This window comes from Helianthus annuus, chromosome 4 (genome assembly GCF_002127325.2).
Source record: "Helianthus annuus cultivar XRQ/B chromosome 4, HanXRQr2.0-SUNRISE, whole genome shotgun sequence".
Lineage (NCBI taxonomy): Eukaryota > Viridiplantae > Streptophyta > Magnoliopsida > Asterales > Asteraceae > Helianthus > Helianthus annuus.
In genome coordinates this window covers 44,173,648-44,193,550 of record NC_035436.2, presented here as the reverse complement: position 1 = coordinate 44,193,550, position 19,903 = coordinate 44,173,648, and the positions used below count along the sequence as shown (strand labels likewise).

The 19,903-nt window shown below is 35.5% G+C and overlaps 1 protein-coding gene and 1 long non-coding RNA gene across 4 annotated transcripts; one reads left to right on the top strand and one right to left on the bottom strand.

Moving 5' to 3' along the window:
• Positions 1–261: 261 nt before the first annotated feature.
• Positions 262–1,642, bottom strand: LOC110937099 (putative 12-oxophytodienoate reductase 11). The gene is made up of 5 exons (XM_022179510.2): positions 1,502–1,642; positions 1,254–1,394; positions 1,044–1,174; positions 656–796; positions 262–575 (listed from the first exon to the last, which is right to left on the bottom strand). Exons 1-5 carry the CDS (start codon positions 1,570–1,572, stop codon positions 262–264), a joined length of 798 nt encoding a protein of 265 aa, XP_022035202.1. The 5' UTR covers positions 1,573–1,642.
• A 10,700-nt stretch (positions 1,643–12,342) lies between these two features.
• LOC110937100 lies at positions 12,343–17,035 on the top strand. 3 transcript variants are annotated; one of them, XR_002590534.2, is made up of 10 exons: positions 12,343–12,661; positions 12,737–12,785; positions 12,873–12,929; positions 13,665–13,898; positions 14,038–14,087; positions 14,298–14,346; positions 14,425–15,161; positions 15,897–16,141; positions 16,255–16,374; positions 16,868–17,035. It is a non-coding gene; the product is annotated as an uncharacterized LOC110937100 (long non-coding RNA). The 3 variants fall into 3 exon arrangements; XR_004891821.1 differs by lacking the exons at positions 13,665–13,898; positions 14,038–14,087; positions 14,298–14,346; ... (2 more) ...; positions 16,255–16,374; positions 16,868–17,035 and adding an exon at positions 13,107–13,245 and having other exon boundaries at positions 12,353–12,661; XR_004891820.1 differs by lacking the exons at positions 13,665–13,898; positions 14,038–14,087; positions 14,298–14,346; ... (2 more) ...; positions 16,255–16,374; positions 16,868–17,035 and adding an exon at positions 13,088–13,242 and having other exon boundaries at positions 12,354–12,661.
• Positions 17,036–19,903: the final 2,868 nt, after the last annotated feature.

The following is a 19,903-nucleotide window of genomic DNA, read 5'->3' as shown; positions in this document are numbered from 1 at the left end:
GCACACAGATAGAAAGATAGAGAGTTTGAGAGCATTCTGTCCAAAAACACACACACACTTGAGAGCTCGCAGAACAGATTTGTGAACATAGTGCTTGTAACCGAAACCTTTCATACGTATTAATACAGTGGTGTTAATCGGTGAACCTTGTGTGTTTGTGTTTGTGCTTGTTTCATCCCGGTTTGCTTGCTAGCTTGGATTTCGCACTCGCTAGTGGGTTAGTATAACAAGGTTTAGGTTCGTCATCCTCCGACAAGGGACCTACACTGATTTCATCCTAGGTTCCACCATATGGCAGTAAAGAATCTTGAACTCATTCAAAGATTCAGCCATGTAAAGACCTAAAGTTTCCGGATTTGAGTCACCTGATTCCGAGTAGTTTGCAAATGGGGATAATCTTATGCCAACTTTATCTCCTCCAATCTCCTTCACAACAGCATCAACTACTTCAAGAGCAAATCTACAACGGTTCTCTAGAGAACCACCGTATTCGTCTGTTCTGTCATTAATCTCATCTTTCAAAAATTGGTCGATTAGATAGCCATGAGCCCCATGAATCTCAACCCCATCAAAACCTGAAATATGGTAAATTGATCAATGAGATTGTGAAGGGATTCTAACTCTGATCAAAAACTTATGAGGAACTAACTGTTACCAGCTTCAATTGCATTTCTTGCAGCAACTCTGAAATCATCAACAACAAGCGTAATCTCTTGTGTTGTTAGCTTCTTCGGAGATCGTTGTTGATATGCTAGTTTTTTGTTTGAGGAAGACACAGGGGATTTCCCGTTTGGCACTAATTCAAAAGCATATATGAGAAAAGTATTTATGGTAATAGCTTACCTTTTTTTTGAACGGTGAGAATCTTTAAATGTTGAGAGAGAGAGAGTGAGATCTCACACCCTCCCAAACAGAGGGCCCCATCCCCACTCTGTCTAGACTATATTGTCTTAACCGGGGCCGCACTGCCTTGAGAGTTTGGCTAACTGCGTTCCCTGGAAACCATACCACCCACTGTAAACAACAATGAACAAACAGTATACCTGTATCTAAAACCCTTCCAACATGAATTAGCTGACAGAAAAACATTCCTCCTTTTGCATGAACCGCATCCACAATAGGTTTCCAGCCCTCTACTTGTTCTTTAGTCCATATGCCTGGCATCTCCGGAGACCTTGACAATGATAACATAAACAGATCTTGAGAACCAAAATCAATAAGCCACAATTCAGAAAATTTAGATGTGTCCTTACGTTTGGGAAATGTCAGAGACACCAGCAGCTTCAGCAATAAGAAACCCGCCTTTGGATGTTCTTTGTGAATAATATAAGATCATGGGTGGCTGAGGGACATAGCCCAAGCATCTTTGCCTTGTTAGGGGTGCCAAAACAACTCTGTTTGGCATTTTATAAAACAGTTCATAAACAAGTCATTATAAATAAAATCCAAGTAGTAATTCAGAAGAAAAGATACATGAGTGTGAGAAGATCAAACAGATTACCTGTGAGAAAGCTCAAATTTCCCCATTTTGTACGGGGTCAGAAGAGAGATTTCACCTTCTTTGTTCGCCATTGTTAAAACTTCTTGAAAGATTTTGAGATCAGAAATAAGACTGAAGTAAGTTCTTCTTAAAGATGCCTGATCCCGTAGGCGCACATGAATCACGTTCACAAGTAAAAGGACCTATTTATAACTATAATTTTAAATAGTAAAAAAATAATTACATTTGTGTATAACCAAAATAATTAATGTATGTCATAAATAATAAAAAAGAGCCAAGCTCAGGCTTTAGATTTGGAGCTTGACACAATTCCAGCTCGACCTTAAGCTTTGTTAAGTTATACTGAGTCAAGGATCCTTGTAGCTGATGACACAAAACCAATTTTCTACTAAAGGGGATGTTAACCGCTAATTATTGAATTAAAAGTACCTAGTGCCTATAAAGGTGGAAGGGCACGCTCGGGTACTACTTTCCTCGAGTGGTCACCACGTCGGTACACCGCCGTTGGTGCTAGGGGTGTTCAAGATCATCCGAATCCGAATCTAATTTATCCGATTTTCCAAATCCGAATTATCCTTCGGATAATCCGAATTTTCCGGATAGTGATTTCGGAAATTTTCGGATATTTCGGATATCCGATATCCGTTTTTTTTTTAAATATAATGTGAATGCTATATAAGTACCATTATAGAATTAAAACCTAACCCTAATCCTTTTTCTATCAGCCACTCATTCACTCACCCCCACGACTCACTTTCAATATCCAGGTCTGTGAGCAACTGAGCATCGAAAAATCAAGATCTGAACAAGATACGAATAATCAAAATACGAACACTGAAGGTCGAGATCTGAAAATCGAAGACCGAAGGTTTGTTTCCACTTTCCAATGTCGAATCTGATTTGTTATCTTGTTCCACCGAAAGCTTATATACGATTTCTTACAGTTTTTAGTTCAAATTTATACGATTTGTGTAACTTATATACAATTTGTTACAGTTTTTAGTTCAAATTTATACGAACATCAATGGTTTATTTTACTTATATACGATTTCTTACAGTTTCATCAGAGTTATATACGATTTCGATTTGTTTGGAGATGGGTTTATTTGGATTTGTTTGGCTCTCTTTCATCAGTTTATGTACGATTTCTGTTTTATTTATTGATGATTACAGTTTATATGTCCGAGTTGGGTTTTTATACATATGTCGTTTTAATATGTTCTTTTCTATTATGTCACAGGTATGAAAGAATTGGTGTTGGAACAACCCACAATTATTATTTTTGAAACGGTTGATGAAGGTAGTGAAACATCTGAAATTACTCAAGGTATCTATATTACATATGCCATTTTAATAACTTCATTGTTGATTCTAATATTCAATATATATTTTTAAGCTACCCATGGGCCAGGGCCATTGTTATAATTTGGAAATTTTAACTGTTGGTTTTAGACTTTAGGCCATGTAATAAGAGGTGGCTGTGTTAGGCCATTTAGGCATTTAGCCCATTTAATATAATATGTCATGTTTAATGTAGTGGCCAAAAAATAAACACTAGATAAATTTTAAAGCTATTGAAACCGAAACCTACTATTGATTTTTTAAGCCATTTAATATACTACTAGAAAAATGGTCCTTTTCTACAAAACTTTTTGGCAAATTTCCGACAACTTAATTTTGTCGCAAAGTTAACTATGTTTCATACAATGTTCACATAAAACTTTGTTTTTAATCATTTATTAACTTTTATTATTAGTTAGTGCAATTTATAAAACCAAATAACGTTGAAAAGAGTAGAATAGATGTGGCAACTTTTTGACAAATTTCCCACAAATTTTAGACAAATATTAAAAACCATAAATTTTCCCACAATATTTCGACAAGATTGTTACCAAACCTGTATTTATTCCAATTACATCGCAAAGTTAACAATGTTTCCAACAAGGTCGCCACAAAACTTTGTTTCTTTCTCATTTATTAACTTTTATTATTAGTTAGTGCAGTTTATAAAACTAAAAAAAATCAAAACAGTGGCAAATTTGTGGCAACTTGCAACGATTTTCCCACGAAATTTAATTATATTATTTATCAATTTTTGTTAACTATTTTTTTTCTTTAATGTCTTAATTTTTGTCAATGGGATTCGAACCCTCTTTCATATGAAAAGGTAAACCATTTTCCAACACTTTGATACAGCTAGGCCAAAGGCTCTTTGGATGTGAATTGTTAGTACCATAAAAATAAACATATTTAAAAACTAAAATATCAAAATATGTGGCAAAGTGGTCGTAGCTTGCCATATTTTTCCCACAAAACATTATTAACTTTTTATTTGATAACTCATGTTGTTTGTTCATACAATATAAGAAACAATTTTTCGGACTAAAAAAATCTAAAATAGCGGCAAAGTTGTCGAAACTTGCGACAATTTTTCCACAAAACATTATTTGGATTCTAATAATTCTAACTTTCACTCACTGGTCTAGATGAGTCTCAACTTAAAGAATTCCCTTTGACATTCCCAAATTGTACGAATTTGACCCCACGATCTTTTTTTCTAACGTGTCGTGTCACAAACCTAGTTATTGGCTGATGTGGTTAGTTATGTGGCACAAACCTAATTATTGGATTTTAATAATCCTAACTTTCACCACCACCACCACCACCACCACCATTAGCCACCACTTCCACCACCATCAGTCACCACCACCACCACCATCAACAACAACCACCACCATCAGCCGCCACCACCACCATCAACAATCACCACCATGGCGGCTCGTGGTGGTGGTTGTTGATGGTGGGGTGGTGGCGTGTGGTGTTGGTGGTTGTTGATAGTGGGGTGGTGGTGGCGGCTAACGGTGGTGATTGTTGATGGTGGTGGTGGCGGCTGATGGTGGTAGTGGTTGTTCATGGTGGTGGTGGACGGTTGTTGATGGTGGTGAAATTTAGAATTATTAAAATCCAATAACTAGGTTTATGCTATATAAGCATAAACATAAGCAGCCACATCAGCAAATAACTAGGTTTGTACCACGTAAGTTGCCACGTCAGGGAAAAACTAACTGCCAGTTAGAAATGGATCGATCACAGAGGTAATTTTTTAAGTTAGGATTAATGTCGTCCAATGGGGGAAGGTTAAGATTGATAAAATCCAATAACCTTCTTTTCGGTTTAATAACTCATGATATTTGCAAGTAAAAAATAAAAACGAATTAAAACTAATAAATCGAAAAGTGAGGCAAAGTTGCCACAATTTTACCACAAAACTTTATTTCTTTATTTATTTATTTATTTATTTATTAAATTTTGTTATATGTTAATACAATAAAATAAATAAATTTGAAAACTTAAAAAAATCAAAAGTTTTCACCACCTAGCAAGACAGGTGTTATAAAACACCCTCCAAGAAGATGAAGCAGGTTGGTAGGTAGGTGAGTCACCTTCCTGTTCATTGAGTTTACCTATTAACATATGGTAATTATGTTATTTGTTAGGTATAATTAAACAAACAATTTAAAATCTAAAAAAATCAAAAGTTGTGGCAAACTTGAAGCGTTATTTTTTATTTATTAAATTTTCTTTTTTTATTAGTATAATGATATAAACATTTTAAGAACAAAAAAAAAAAACTCAAAAGTTGTAGAAAACTTGCCGCAAGTTGCAACAAGTTTCTCACAATTAAGGGTATCAAAGCACCCAAAGTTAAAATCATTCCCTTGAATGACCTTCCAGCAGAGGTTATAACCTCTTGAAACGGAGGCTAAAAAAGGAAAGAAGAAAGAGAAGGTTAACACCTATTTTGTGATTTATGTGAAGATAAAAATCATGTCACCAAAAACTTTTTTCTTATAAAAGCATATAACATTAACAAAACAAATGTGATTGTGCATGCACCACATTACACAATTTGTGGAAAAACAACCACAAACCTCAAGAGTGTGTTTATCTCAAAACTTTTGAAGTCGAAAGAAAAGTGTATAAATCAAAAACACTAGAGAGTCCATAAAAATCAATATCAAAAAGTCAACAGACCTTTGTCCCTGTCAAAACATCTATTACAAAACAGCTAAATGCAACCTCTGTTAAAAAAGAAGTTCAAGTAACAGATGCACCACCTTCAAACCAATTCCCAATGGGATATGCTCATCCATTGTACCAAAAGGTCCCTCATGGTTATGAGGTCTACAAAAGGCTTCAAAACCAAAAATGAACAGGCATCCTTATGTTTACCATCATCTGACAGGAAATGATCCCCAGCAGATGTTTCAAAAATCTGCCAAAACCACTAACCGTTATCTTGGACTTGAGGATGACTTGTCTGTTACCCCATCCAAAGTCATCTTGGCTTTGGAAACTCACCAAAACTAATTTGTTACTTGATGTGCAGGGAGCTTCGGCATGCTTAGATAGTTTATGGTATATAGATAGTGGAGGCTCCTGGCACATGAAAGGATGTAGAGCCCCTACTCAAAGATTTCAAAAAAACATGGACGGGGTGATATATATTTTGGTAACAATTCTGTCACACCCCGACCACGTAAAACATCAAATCGTGGCGGAAACATCGGGGAGTGTTGTAACAGAATTATTGTTCCATAACCAAGGTAATTAAAATAAAATTTTATTCATCACCCAAGGGTGGAATACATTGTTCAAAACAAGAACCATCGTGTTACATTGTCTTAAAACTACTGAAATAAAGAGTGCATAACGTAATTAAACTAAGTCTAGCTCTGTTTTATGTCACTAAGGCCCAAGTCCACCCTAGCGTGTCACGATCATCATCCTATGCATTAGCTCCTGAAACACATGTGAAAATGGGTACGTCAGCATAAAAATGCCTGTGAGTAACATAGGTTTTATGAAAATAGGATTCATGACTTAGGTTTAAGAAAATGTTTAATGAAAACTTGTCATGAATCTAGTTTAAGTGTTTGCTTATAAAATGTTTGAAAAGCGATAACAAATCAGTTAATATGTATGTAAAAAAGAATGATGTATGGTTAAAGGAATAACCAAGTAAAAACAAGTTGTATGAAATAAATTGTTTTGTAAAACAAAGTCTTGTGAAAAATATGTTATTTGCAAAAAATGTATAAGTCAAAAATTGAATGATTTAAATAACGGTATGTCATGTAATACATTACAAGCACTTATATATAGGAAGTACGAGCGGCGTATCCACCATGCTTGTAACATACTACACACATATCGTTACTTAAGTCACTTAAACAAACCACCAAAGCATATAGTTCAAGTTCAAACCAATCATCAAATGTTCTTGTCTAAACCATTGTCAATGTTTAAAACCCAAAATGTAGTCATGTAGTTAAGTATGTGTAAACAAAAGTTATGTATGGTAAGTAACAAAATGAGAATACTTAACCATAAGTAAAAAGGAACAAAACAAAGTATTTTGAATAAATCAAAAAGTTATGTTTTGCCAAGTAAAAGCTTGTTTTATTGATACAAACATTTATGTGGTAAGTTAACGCATTACATTCAAGCCTTGAGACAGCAGGATAACCTTAGAGTAAAGGTTATCAAAGTAAAATGTTTTCGGATTCAGTCATTCCTTTCATCCAAACCAACCCAGGATGTCAGGAACGGGATTTGTCAAGTCTTATGGTACCATTACTTACTACCGAGCGGCGTAGCTAATGTTAATGAATGTAGTAAAGAACCGTTTATGCAAACCAAATGTCATACCAAATGTAAACAAGTTATGTGAAAACAATGTACTAAGTATGCTAAGTAAACATACAAAGCAGAAAAGTCATGTAAATCAATGTGCTAGTATGCTCAGTCAACATACATAGTAGAAAATGTAATGTAAAACAATGTGCTAATATGCCAAGTAAACATATGTAGCAAAGCAATGTAATGTAAATCAATGTGCTAGCATGCTAAGTAAACATACATAGCAAAACATAATGAAATCATGTACTAATAGTATACTCAAGAACATAGCAAGCATATGATGTGAAAACAAGAAAGCACGAAAGTAACAAGTAGGCACATGTGTTTCACCCCAAAATGTTTGAAAAACAGTAAAAGAGGGGCCTATGTACTCACTTAAGATTGCTTAGAAGTCGTAGGATAACCACCAAGCAATGCTAGAAGATCACGGAATCAAACGGCACCTATATAGGTATCTACATTAATAAACGGACCTATCGGAGGATCGGGTAGTACGAGGGTTCGTAAACCAAATAAGTATGGGAACTTATGTAATATGGTTTGACAAAGCCTACATACTAAAGCAAAACTTATCCTAAGTGCTTTTGACCCGTTACGACCCGTTTAGGTAGCTTATGCCACTTTAACGCGTCGCTCGCGTAAAACGCGTTCGGAATGCTTAACTAGTCCTATGACAAGCAAGTTATGCCTTAACATGCTTAATATTGTTGCTAAATCAGTTTAGATGTCAAAAAAAATTATGTTACATAGGCTTAAAATGAATTTTGGCGCAAAAAGGGTACTTTGGTAATTTACCTAAGGCATAAGAACTACTTATCATACAACTACTTAAACGTCGTGACCATAAGGTATAACCTCGCAAGGTTATTCCCTACACAACTATGGTCACCTAAAATGTTTGGTCGGATCCTAATGATCGACCAAATGGGTCGGGTTCGTAAGCATAAGCGATTGATTAGATCGCTTACCTTTACGACCCTAAACAAGCACAAATCTAAAAGCGACGAGCTAAACATGCTAGAACATGTTTAGTAAAGTTAGAAAACAGGTTTGGTGTTAAAACAAACGGTTTTAATACCCTAGAGTAGTTTGGTTACAAAATACGTGAGAAAACGCATTTTGGCCGAAACTACGACTCGTCACTGAGCCTAGATAACGTGGTAATCAGTAGGTATAGTCGCTAGGGACTATAACCATCGTGATTACGCTCACGTTATGAAGTTCAAACGAACTTCGCGTTGACCATAAACTGGTCAATGCAGAAAGTCAAACACAGTTTGACTTTAACGCTAAAACGAACGAAAAACGCGAAAGAATACTTACAGAAGGTCCCCGCAAGATTGATATTCCAAGTATTTCTCAGGTATGAAGTGTTCTACACTTCAACTTAGAGAAAATCTCAGAATTCAAGTGGGGAAAGAATGAAATGGGTGGGGGTATTTATAGTTTTCGCACAACCGTTAGGATCGTTTATCGAAAACCGAGCTTCAATCTTAGCCATACACCTCATGCCCACTGATTTGTGAAACCATGGGACCTTAAAACCAGCCCATAGGAACCTTAAAACCATTTGCAAAACCAAGGAGCAGCTGGGTTTTATTAAAAATGATTTCTGCTGAACTGGGACCTGCTTACGGACCGTATGGAGTAGGTCTTACGGTCCGTAAGGACCTTGCAGGTCTGATACTTTCCAGAAATTGCAAAATGGTCCCTGCACTTGAGAAACATGCATTTCGGCCCATTTTTGACACGTTTAAGCCCCGTTAACCCCATTTCAAAGCTCAAAAATGAAGTTAAAGTATAGGGAACTTAAAATGTGCTCAAAAATATCTCGGATGTCGGTTCGTTTGGCCGTACGATTGCGTTGTTCGGTTAATTACGACGGAAGTCGTAACGGACGCAAAAACGGTCCAAATTGCGCGACGAATGGATTTTTAACAAGCCAATCATTAAAACATAATATTTTAATGATTACATAAATTTTTGGATGTCCGGATGTATTCAGGACGTAAGTTTGAAATTGGAGTTTGAAATTGGATAAAAGTCAAAACATGAAAAACATCAAACACAAATAAACAAATATAGGGATCAAATAACTTTATTTCATTGATAACCGAACTGTTTACAATGATTACAAGCACAGATGTCACAAATTCCAAGGGGAAGTGTGTCTCAAATGAATGACAAGGGTTATGGGTCATTCTTCACTAAGGAAATTTGTAAGATTGGTGGGCAAGAAGTGGTTAAAAAGATTGAGGAAATCATAGCTGGCAGCAGAAAACAACTTGTTGCACAAATGAGTGGCAATGTGTATGTGGTTGATATGTTAAAGGATAATCCAATGACTGATGCATGTCTGTTCTCAGTTGCCTCTACCAAAAGACAGAACTTTGGCACAAGAGACTTGGACACACAAATCTTAGAACAATCACCACACTCTCAAAACAAGGCCTTGTCAGAGGCCTTCCACCAAAACTTTTTACTTGTGATGAACATTGTGTTTCTTTTTTAAAAGCTAAACAACATAAAAGCTCTTACAAGTCCATTGAAGAATCCGAAACAACCAAGTGTTTACAACTATTGCACATGGAATTGTTTGGTCCTATAAAAATCATGAGTCTGAAAAAGAAGAGATATTGTCTTGTTATTGTTGATGATTTTTCAAGGTTTACATGGACTTACTTTTTGCACTCCAAAGATGAGACTGTAGGTATTTTGCAGGACTTTGTAAAACAAGTTGAAAAGCAATTTGATATGCTAGTAAAAGTCTTTAGAAGTGACAATGGAACAGAGTTTTGAAACAAGTAGTTAGATGAGTTATGTGTGTCAAAAGAGATTGTAAGGCAGTACAACATCCCAAGAACACCCGAACAAAATGGGGTGGTTGAAAGAAAAAAACATAACACTGATTGAAGCTGCCAGAACCATGCTTGCGGATTAAAGTTTACCCTTAACCCTTTTGGCAAAGGCTGTAAACACTGCTTGCTCTGTTCAAGATTAAACCACTGATCTCATAGTTCAAAGTCTTTGGTTGCCCATGCTTCATTATAAATTTAAAAGATTCGAATTCAAAATTTGCAGCCAACGTGGATGGTGATTATTTTCTGGGATACTCAACTACTGCCAAGGCCTACAAAGTGTTTAACACAAGGCATATGACATAAACAAAAGAAGTGTAATTGAGGAGGGCATGTTTGTGACCCCATCTGACAGGAAATGGTCCCCAACAGATGTTATAAAAATCTGCCCAAACCACTGACCATTATCCTGGACTTGAGGATGGCATGTTTGTGATCCCATCCAAAGCCATCTTGGCTTTGGGATCTCACCTAAATTAATTTGTTACTTGATGTGTAGGGATGAGCATATGGTAATGGGTACCGGTGCCAAATTTCCTGTACCATATTTTTTTGGTAACAGTACCCACTTCTTGGAATTTTTGGTTCTGGTTCGGTACGGTACCTTACTTTACCAAATAATTCGGTACTGGTACCGGTACCCAGTTTTGACAAATTTCGATATTGGTTTTTTCAGTACCACCAGTTCGGTATGGTACCTGACCATGCTCATCCCTCCTATTGTATCATGCGTAAAAATGGTTTTTGGGTAAACATAAAGTTGGTGAATAGATCTAAATTTAAATAAAACGTTTTTGCTTTATTATTTATTAAAGTGTAATTTATGATTTTGGTCCCTGTGGTTATATCACTTTTACACTTTTAGCCCAAAATGAATCTTTTAACACCTGGCGCCCAATGTCTTTTTTTCTAACCCTTTTGGACCCTAACACAAACCCCATCCATTTACTTTTAGGGACCAAAAGGGTTAGAAAAAAAGACGTTGGGGGCCAAAAGTGTTAGAAAAAAAAGACGTCGGGGGCTCAGTTGCTAAAAAATTCCTTTTTGGGCTAAAAGGGTAAAAGTGACATAACCACAGGGGCCAAAATCGTAATTTACTCTTTATTAAAATAACATGAAACCTCAAGTGTAAATGATATATCTGTAACAAACCAACAATAACCACAGTCACCACAAGCAAAAATGATACGCGACATAAAGATAATGAAACAATAGACAGCGATGAGATTCAAGCCCCAAAGAGCGAATCTAAATTATGTTAGCGATACCTAGTTCAACCCATGGTCGTGGGAACTAGTCATCCATTGGATTCATATTAGAAACAATAGACACAAAGCGAGTAACATGTAGATACATGTATATCAAACAATATATACAAATACATGTTGCATGTTGATGATTTGAATAAGAAACATATGAAACATAAACACATGATATACCCCAAAAATGTTTAGTGACAAAAAGGGGAAAAAGAAATAGATCTACTCACAGTTTTGAATTTTGTTTGATCATTACGTAAACCGCATGTGTGTTGAGGGAAAAACTTCAAAAGACAATAGTTACCCTAAAGGAATTAATAACCAAAAATACTAAACAAGCAAAAACCAACAACTATAAAATAAATCCTATAACTTAGGTATTTTGTCTAACTTAAAACTATATAAAATAATACTAACATATCCATTAACTTAATGTTTGCAACAAAATAAATAATGTGACATATCTAAAATATTACCTTAATAATACTTATACCATTGCTTTTAAATTGTAACATGTACTAGGTCTAAATATACTTTAGCCACATATATTTATAACCTAGTCCCAACATATTCTATCCATGATGAAAAGTCTAAAAATTTTGACAATAAAATACCAAGACAAATTAGATAACAATTTAAGTTATTATAAGTTAAAAATATCAATTCAAACAATTTAGTAAAAAATCATCTTTCAATTTATATACATCCAAAAATCATATTTTATCTTATATTTTATAGAAATCATCAAATTGGTTAAAAAAATGATAAATTTATGGTTAATATTTAACAAGTCCTTTTCTTTCCAGATATATATATCTATACTACTTTAATAAACATATGTGAAGGACAAGATGGTAATTGAACAAGGTGTTGAAAAAACACTTAATGCACAATGTACAACTGTTAAGGCACAAGAAAACACAAACAATTTACCCTTCACCCGGATCATTATCAACCATCCATTTTTTTCACTTTTTCACATGGATCACCATCTGGACGGCTGATATTCATTTCACACGGATCAACCTTTCCATTCCCTTCTCTCTCACAATCTTCTCTCTCACAACTCACACATCTAACAAAACTTCATCAGACCTTCTCTCTCGGCGACTCAAGAATATCATGCCCTAGATCTGCCTCTGAATCGTTTATCTAACAACAAATCTCACATATTTTCGAGCTTTTTCTTTCTCAAACACAGTGGTGGTGATAACCCAGACGATAGAAGATGTCGGATATGGTGGTCGTGGGTGGAAACCTAGACGGCTGCGGAGGGTGCCTGTATTTTCTTTCAGCAATCTTCTGTGGAGTTTGGGTGGCTTTTTTGTCAAGATCGACTGGTTTGACCGCTCGGTATCTTTCTTTTTACAATATTTTTTTTTTGTTATTTGAATCGGATCTGTGTAATATTTCAGATCTGCCGTTGAGTTCTTCGTGTAGGGTGCACCGGAATAACCAGATGTGGTATGTGTTCTGTAGTTTAGGTTTTTTTTTTCTTTAAAGAAGTTTGTATCTTTAATTTGAAGTTGATTATTCTGTTTATCTTGCAAGTATCACCTGGAATGAACAAGCTGGATAACCAGTCGATCTCTAAAAATTTTCAGCAAGGTATTGTTCGAGCCCTAGCTTTTTTATTCTGCGAAATGTTTGTTTGTTTGTTTGTTTGTTTGTTTGTTATGTGGTATGTGTTCTATTGTTTAGGTTTTTTTTCTTTAAAAAAATTTGTATATTTAATTTGAAGTTGATTATCGTGTTTATCTTGCAAGTATCATCTTATCTTGCAAGTATCATTTGGAATGAACAAGCTGGACACCCAGTAGATCTCTACACAATTTCAACAAGGCATTGTTCGAGCCCTAGCTTTTTTATTCTGCAAAATGTTTGTTTTTTATTGGTGAGGAAATTATTATATTACAAACTACTAGGGGTGTGCACGGTTCGGTTCGTTTTTAGCATTAACCGAAACCGTAACTAACAAAAGTATTTGATTGCTGTTTCTATTCTTTAAAGTATTACTAAAAAATGCATGAGTTATAATAGCTGGATGGTTAATGATTTCGGTGGTTTGAAATCGCAACCATAATTTAACTTATTTTTTTAGTTTCAGTATATTTATCGTATTTGAGGTTTACTTTAATATTAATGTTTTTATGTTCTCTGGATAACTTTCATTGAATTGTTGATTGGGTATTTGCTTCTGGTCATCAAGCTGCAATTTTAATGTACCGGGAAACCTTGTGTTTGCTTACAGGATGTTTTACTAAATATGCCACACCGATTTCATTGAGGTAATTATTGTTTGGATATGTAAATATTAAATCCATACCATTTGTTTTGTTACAGGAGTTGAAGATGATGCAAGCTGCTGTTTTAGTTGGTGGTGGTTAGCAACGATAGAGATGGTGGTGGTCTGCGGCTTGTGGTCGTAATGGTTAGCGTCAACAGATTCTGGTGACCCAACCTAGGGTTTTCGACCAGATTCTGGTAGCCCTATCTAGGGTTCTGACCATAACACTAATCCGGTGAAAGTTGTAGATCTGGTCAGTAAGGGAATGACAACGAATTTCGTGTTGTGTGGTACTGTATCTCTCATTTCACTATTTTTTTAAATTTTAAGTTATAGCAAAAGATGAGGTTTTAATTTTAGCTAAGGTTCATAAAAACTTCATTAGAGATGATGGGGTTCCTTATTAAGTTCGTGTTCATCTTAATGCAGAAGAAGTGAAGTCCAAACATCCCAGAGTCACATATGCTGATCTCTATCAGGTGATTGTTTGAATACCAACTACAACTGGTCTGTAATCATGACTGCGTATCTTTATTATGGTTAAACTTCCACTGAAATTATGTTCAGCTTGCTGGCGTTGTTGCCGTTGAGGTGACGGAGGCCCAACTATTAAGTTTGTACCCGCAATAGCATCTCAGTAAGAAAATTCTTACGAGGTTGTACTTATTTTTCAAAATTTTCTTCACCAGGATTCAAACGTGTCGCCTAATGAAGGATGTCTTCCTGATGCCAAGCAAGGTCACACGGTCCCATGATTTATTTCAATTGATTTCAGTCGTTCGGATGAACAGATTTCTGAATTTTACTTTTGTGCAGGCCCATCCCATCTCCGTGAAAAAATGTCGTTAAGAATCATAGTCCAAGCTCTTTTCTTCGAGCAGTTGCAGCTCAGGACCTCTATCGCCGGCTGTTTCTTGGTCTCCAACAATCTTGCAGACGGGTCAAGACAGTTTAGAAGCGGGTTAGGTGCAGCATCACAGGAGGGCGGTTGGAACACGGTTGGAACGCAGCGTTGATACTACTGCTCCTACGTTTGCCACCACCGGTGTCATCTTCACGAATAGGTACCGAGACCACTTTCTTCTTCCTTACAAACTTTGTTTTGTAAGTGGGATATGGCTTTTGCAGCGATAAGCCCATTCTGGCAGTAGAAAACTTACCCATTTTGACCCATTACCCAACACTCTCGACATGCCCCTTTTGCCACCTCTAACCAAATTATTTATATGATAGTTTTACAGCTATTGACTTTTTTCTTATTTTTCATGTGGCTGTCACACCTGAGGCTTGAATGATGGATGAGGTTGTAAAAGATGATGTACCAATGTTATCAGCTACAAATTGGCCATCCGATAGACACGATTATAAACCAAATCAGAAATTCTCAAACACGAACAGAATTGTTTCGATATTCATTCCAGTGCCCTCCGTTTAAATGAGTTCTGGTTCAACAAATCGCATTGACCTTACCAGTCCCGTGCAGACTGAGAAAACAATGTTAGAAGTGCCTGTGGAACAAGAAAACGTTAAACATAATAAAAGACAAGGGGGAGGTAATTATCACGGAACAAAAAGCGAACACTTGTTGAGGTTGGACAGTTGGGTTGAGTGGGTTAGGAAACCAGTCATATGGGTAGCTATTGTTTGCCAAAACGTGTCATTTTTTCAAGAACCAAAATGGGTTGGCTGGTTTGGGAAAAAGCTGAACAATGTTTTGTCTAAAATTAGAAAGTTTCTAAATTATGATTAAAATAGTTATTTACTTTCAACAGTTGTAGTTTTTGAATAACATTACTATCAGTCTGTTTGACCCATTTGACTTGTTTTCTTTGAGGCTACTTTTGTTTGATGTTTGAATAACATTCTCAAATGGGTCCTCTTCAGGCCACTCGATCTGCATATAATTAATTTGGTATGGCTCTAAAATGACTTAATACAATTTCATTTGATGACTTATGATGACAGATGATTTGGGTTAGATTATATCGGGTTGGGCACACAAGTTTATTTATTTGTAAACTAAAACCAAAACTGGTCAAGTGGGTAGAATGGGTTAGACTTTACTCAAAGTGTATTTTTGTTGCATACTTTCTTTTTGTTATTGAAATAAGGTAATCTTTGTTATCATATTTGACACTTCTTATTTATACAAAGGTGAGAAAGTGGGTCCAGCAGGTACTTTAACCAATGTTTGCTTTGGGTTGACCCTACTCATTTTGACGCAAACCAAAAGTTACTCCTTTTGACCCATTACTCAACTTGTTCCTTTTGCCTACTGTCTTACTCAGTTTGCAACGCCGCAGCCAGCGCAAATGCAGCGAACGCAGCCCCATCGGCTCAGCGAGCACACCCGCAACAGTTCAGCGAGCGTAGCCGTAGCGAACGCAGCTGCAACAGCGCAACGAGCGCAACTGCAGCGAACGCAGCCGCATCTGTATCACCAAGCACAACCCCAGCGGGCCCGACGCAACGCCGCATCCAGCGCAACCGCAACGGCTCGGCGAGCGCAATCGCACTGAGCACAACCCCTAAGGTTAGCTATTATTTCATTTTATTGATAATCAACAACCATGGAGAAGTGGGTTATAGTAGTCTCTACTAATCATCTATTCATGTGTTTGTTTTAATTATTTTTTTATGTTCAAGGCGGAGAGACTGTTGAAAAAGTCAACGCAGTGACAAGGATTGTTGCAGCAGCCGAAGTGGTAGAGAACCTAGAAGAGGGAGATACGATGATGATGAGGGTCGAAGTTGGTCTCCTAACAGGTACACCTACACACACTTAGATATACACATTCATATTTGAGTGTATCTATGCATGTATCCTTTATTGATACTCTTGAGGATAAATAATGTTTGGTTCCATTGTTTTCTCAAGGTTTTTTATTTAATTGAGTTGACTTAAATTAGTTCTAATTTTAAAGCTTTGTGAAGATAAAACTATCTCATTGAAGAGAGATTTTCTTAGTAACTGCTTGATTTATTTCCTTTTACAAATTTTAGACCTGAGAGCCATCTATACTTTTTTTTAAACTGTAGTATTAAGAATATAGTTTTGACAAACTTTGACCCGTTTCCTATTAAGTTAATATCTTTATCAAATCCATAATTAGAACTTTTGACCCATTTACTTTTAAACTAAATTTATTATCTGTTCTATTAGGATGAATGGATGATAAATAACCCAAAACGACCACTTCAAAACTAAACTGGTCGAAATGTATTCACGTGTTTGTTTTAATTATTTTTTATGTTCTAGGCAGAGAGACTGTAGCAAAATTCAAGGCAGGGGGACAGGGATTGTTATAGCAGCTGAAGTTGTAGGTCCCTCTCGGAGGATCGAGAACAAACCTATACCTTGTTATACCAACCCACTAGCGAGTGCGGAATCCAAGCTAGTAGGCAAACCGGGATGAGACAAGTATAAACACAAACACACAAAGATTCACCGATTAACACTAGTCGTATTAATGCAAATGAAGGTTTCGGTTACAAGCACAATGTTTACAAATCTAACATGTAAACTCTCAAGTGTGTGTGTGTGAGTTCCGACAGAATGCTCTCAAAGAAACTTCTCTATCTCTCGGTGCAAAATGGCAGAACTTCAGAACTTACTCACACTCAACACATGCATGGGTATATATACCCAGCTCAGCAGGTCTGCTCGAAGGATTCGACAGATGGTCCGAAGGATCATCTGTCGACCACATGTTACACGAAAGATCAGCATGGACCTCGAAGGATCATCCTTCGAGGTCTAATGGTCGAACCATGGTCGAACCATATCTTTCGATCACCTCGAAGGATCAGGTGTATCCTTCGAGGCTATCCTTCGATCAGAACATCTTTCAACTGTTGTCCAAGTCAAACCGGAGGATGGTTGACTTGGTCAACTTACAACACAAATCAGGACATCGTTTATATCAGACCGAATACAGACAAAGTACAGACACAAGTGCACCAACAGAAGTAGCAGAGAACGTCGAAGAGGGAGATACGATGTTGATGAGGGTCGAAGTCGGGACAGGGACCTGCTAACCCACAAACCCGACCCGTTTATACTCCAATTTTAAAGTGTGTATCTTTTAGTCTTCCGCAAATCAAAATTTTTAAAGGGTGTATCTTAGTCTTCTTATCTTCCGTATATAACCAAACTTGATAACTTAAACTTTTAACACAATAATAATTGTTTTGATATTCAAGTTACATACACACACCATAACTCAACATTACGGAACATTTGAGTATTCATCGTACCACCAGCGGAAACACCCGATCATATCTATCTTCGTTGGGCGATAATATCTACACACTAACTCCAGAGAAAACCAATAAATCTTGGGAAAACTCTCCATGGTGAGAATCGAACCAAGAACCTAATAGTCCCTTAGTCTTATTCCAATCCTAAGATGCCACTAGCCTATTATTTAAACAAAATCTTAATGCATATCAATATTTATCTAAAAAATCATCTAATACAAAGACTCGGTTTTAGAGATGTTACAAAGGTGTAATTAATAAATTCATGATTATCTACGATTAAACTTTTGTAATCATAATGTCTAATCTAGACCATGTATACTTAAAACTGAATTTTTATTTTTAATTGACTGTGTAATATTTTCTTAATTCGTCTGTGTTGGGATTTTTATTTTTAAATTCCTATGTTTATAGTGATATATTCTTACTTTTCTGTGTTACAAGGACTGATTTTGGAACTTAATTAGTTGTAAGCAAGCAAACAGAAATTTATTAAGGTTAAAAGATACATGCTTATTTATCTTATTTTGAATATTATTAAACAATGAGTACACTAAGGGGCACCGATTGCATTATTGTCATTCTTATGACTATTCATTTAATATATTTGTTTACTCTTTTGTGTTGTTTGACTTTTGAGGTCCATCCTACAAAATCTTTTTTCTTTTTTTCAAATTCATCTTCATCCATTTAAATACACCACATTAAGAGCTTTATATATCTGTAAAGTAAATCTAACGGGTTGAGATTTAACTATTTGATGTGTATACAGATACGACATGTGATTATAATTTTTAGCAGCGATATTCGGGATAGAAAGGAATTTGAACTCTCTCTTCTTGAAACATGTGATGTATCCATGAGAACGCGGGCAAAGGTAGGATCCAAGATGAGAGTATGCTCCACATGTGCTGGCATAGGTCAAATTATAAGAATATAGGAAACGTCGTTTGGTATGTTCTCCAATGTTAAGAGGTTACTCTTTATTGTTGTGAGCATGTGGATTATGTTCTCCATGTTTGTTATTTTTTAAAAGCCTGTAAGGCTCATGGCATACGCCACACACAGATGCTACAAATAAGAAACTTAACAAACGTATAATACAATGTATCACGAGAAAATTGATAAACTCACAGTAAACGAATATCGCGCTGTAAATTGTCGTCCCGCCGCATCGCGCGGGTATACGTCTAGTATATATATATATATATATATATATATATATATATATATATATATATATATATATATATATATAGGGGATGGTTCAAATGAAAACCATTTTTATTGTGAAAACTCGAAAACTAACTAAAAAAAGCCTAAAAAACACACAATTTTTTTTTTTTCAATTTTTTTTATAAAAATCGCTAGTTTTTATATATAAAAAAAAAACTTTTTTAAAAAAAAAAAAAAATTTGTGTAGTGCACATGTGTAATAATACACATGTGTAGTATACATACATATGTGCAGTATTACACATGTGCACTACACAAAATTTTTTTTTTTTTTTTTTTGAAAATTTTTTTTTATATTAAAAAACCTGCGAAATTTTGATTGCAAAAAAAAAATTAAAAAAAAAAAAATTTTTGTATGTTTTTTTGGCTTTTTTTAATTAGTTTTCGAGTTTTCACAATAACTAGTGGTTTCATTTGAACCTTCCCCTATATGTATATATATATATATATATATATATATATATATATATATATATATACTATAGAACATGAACGACATGGTATGCCGTTTAGGTTTTCTTGCAGACAACATAGGTTGTCGTTTAGAAAACCAAGTATGTCGTTTGGTTGTGATTTGCTTATCGTTAGGCCTAGGTTTCAAACGTGACAGGATATCATCTAAGCATAACTGGTGTTGTTTGGGAAGAGAAGTGATGGGTATCGTTTAAGGGAGGTGAGATGTGGTTTAGTTTATTATTAATTAACTAGATAACAAAAAATTTCAAATAAGAAATCTTAAACGAGCAATTATAGAAATTTGCATTTTCGTAATATTTTATTACGATTAGAGTCTGATTTA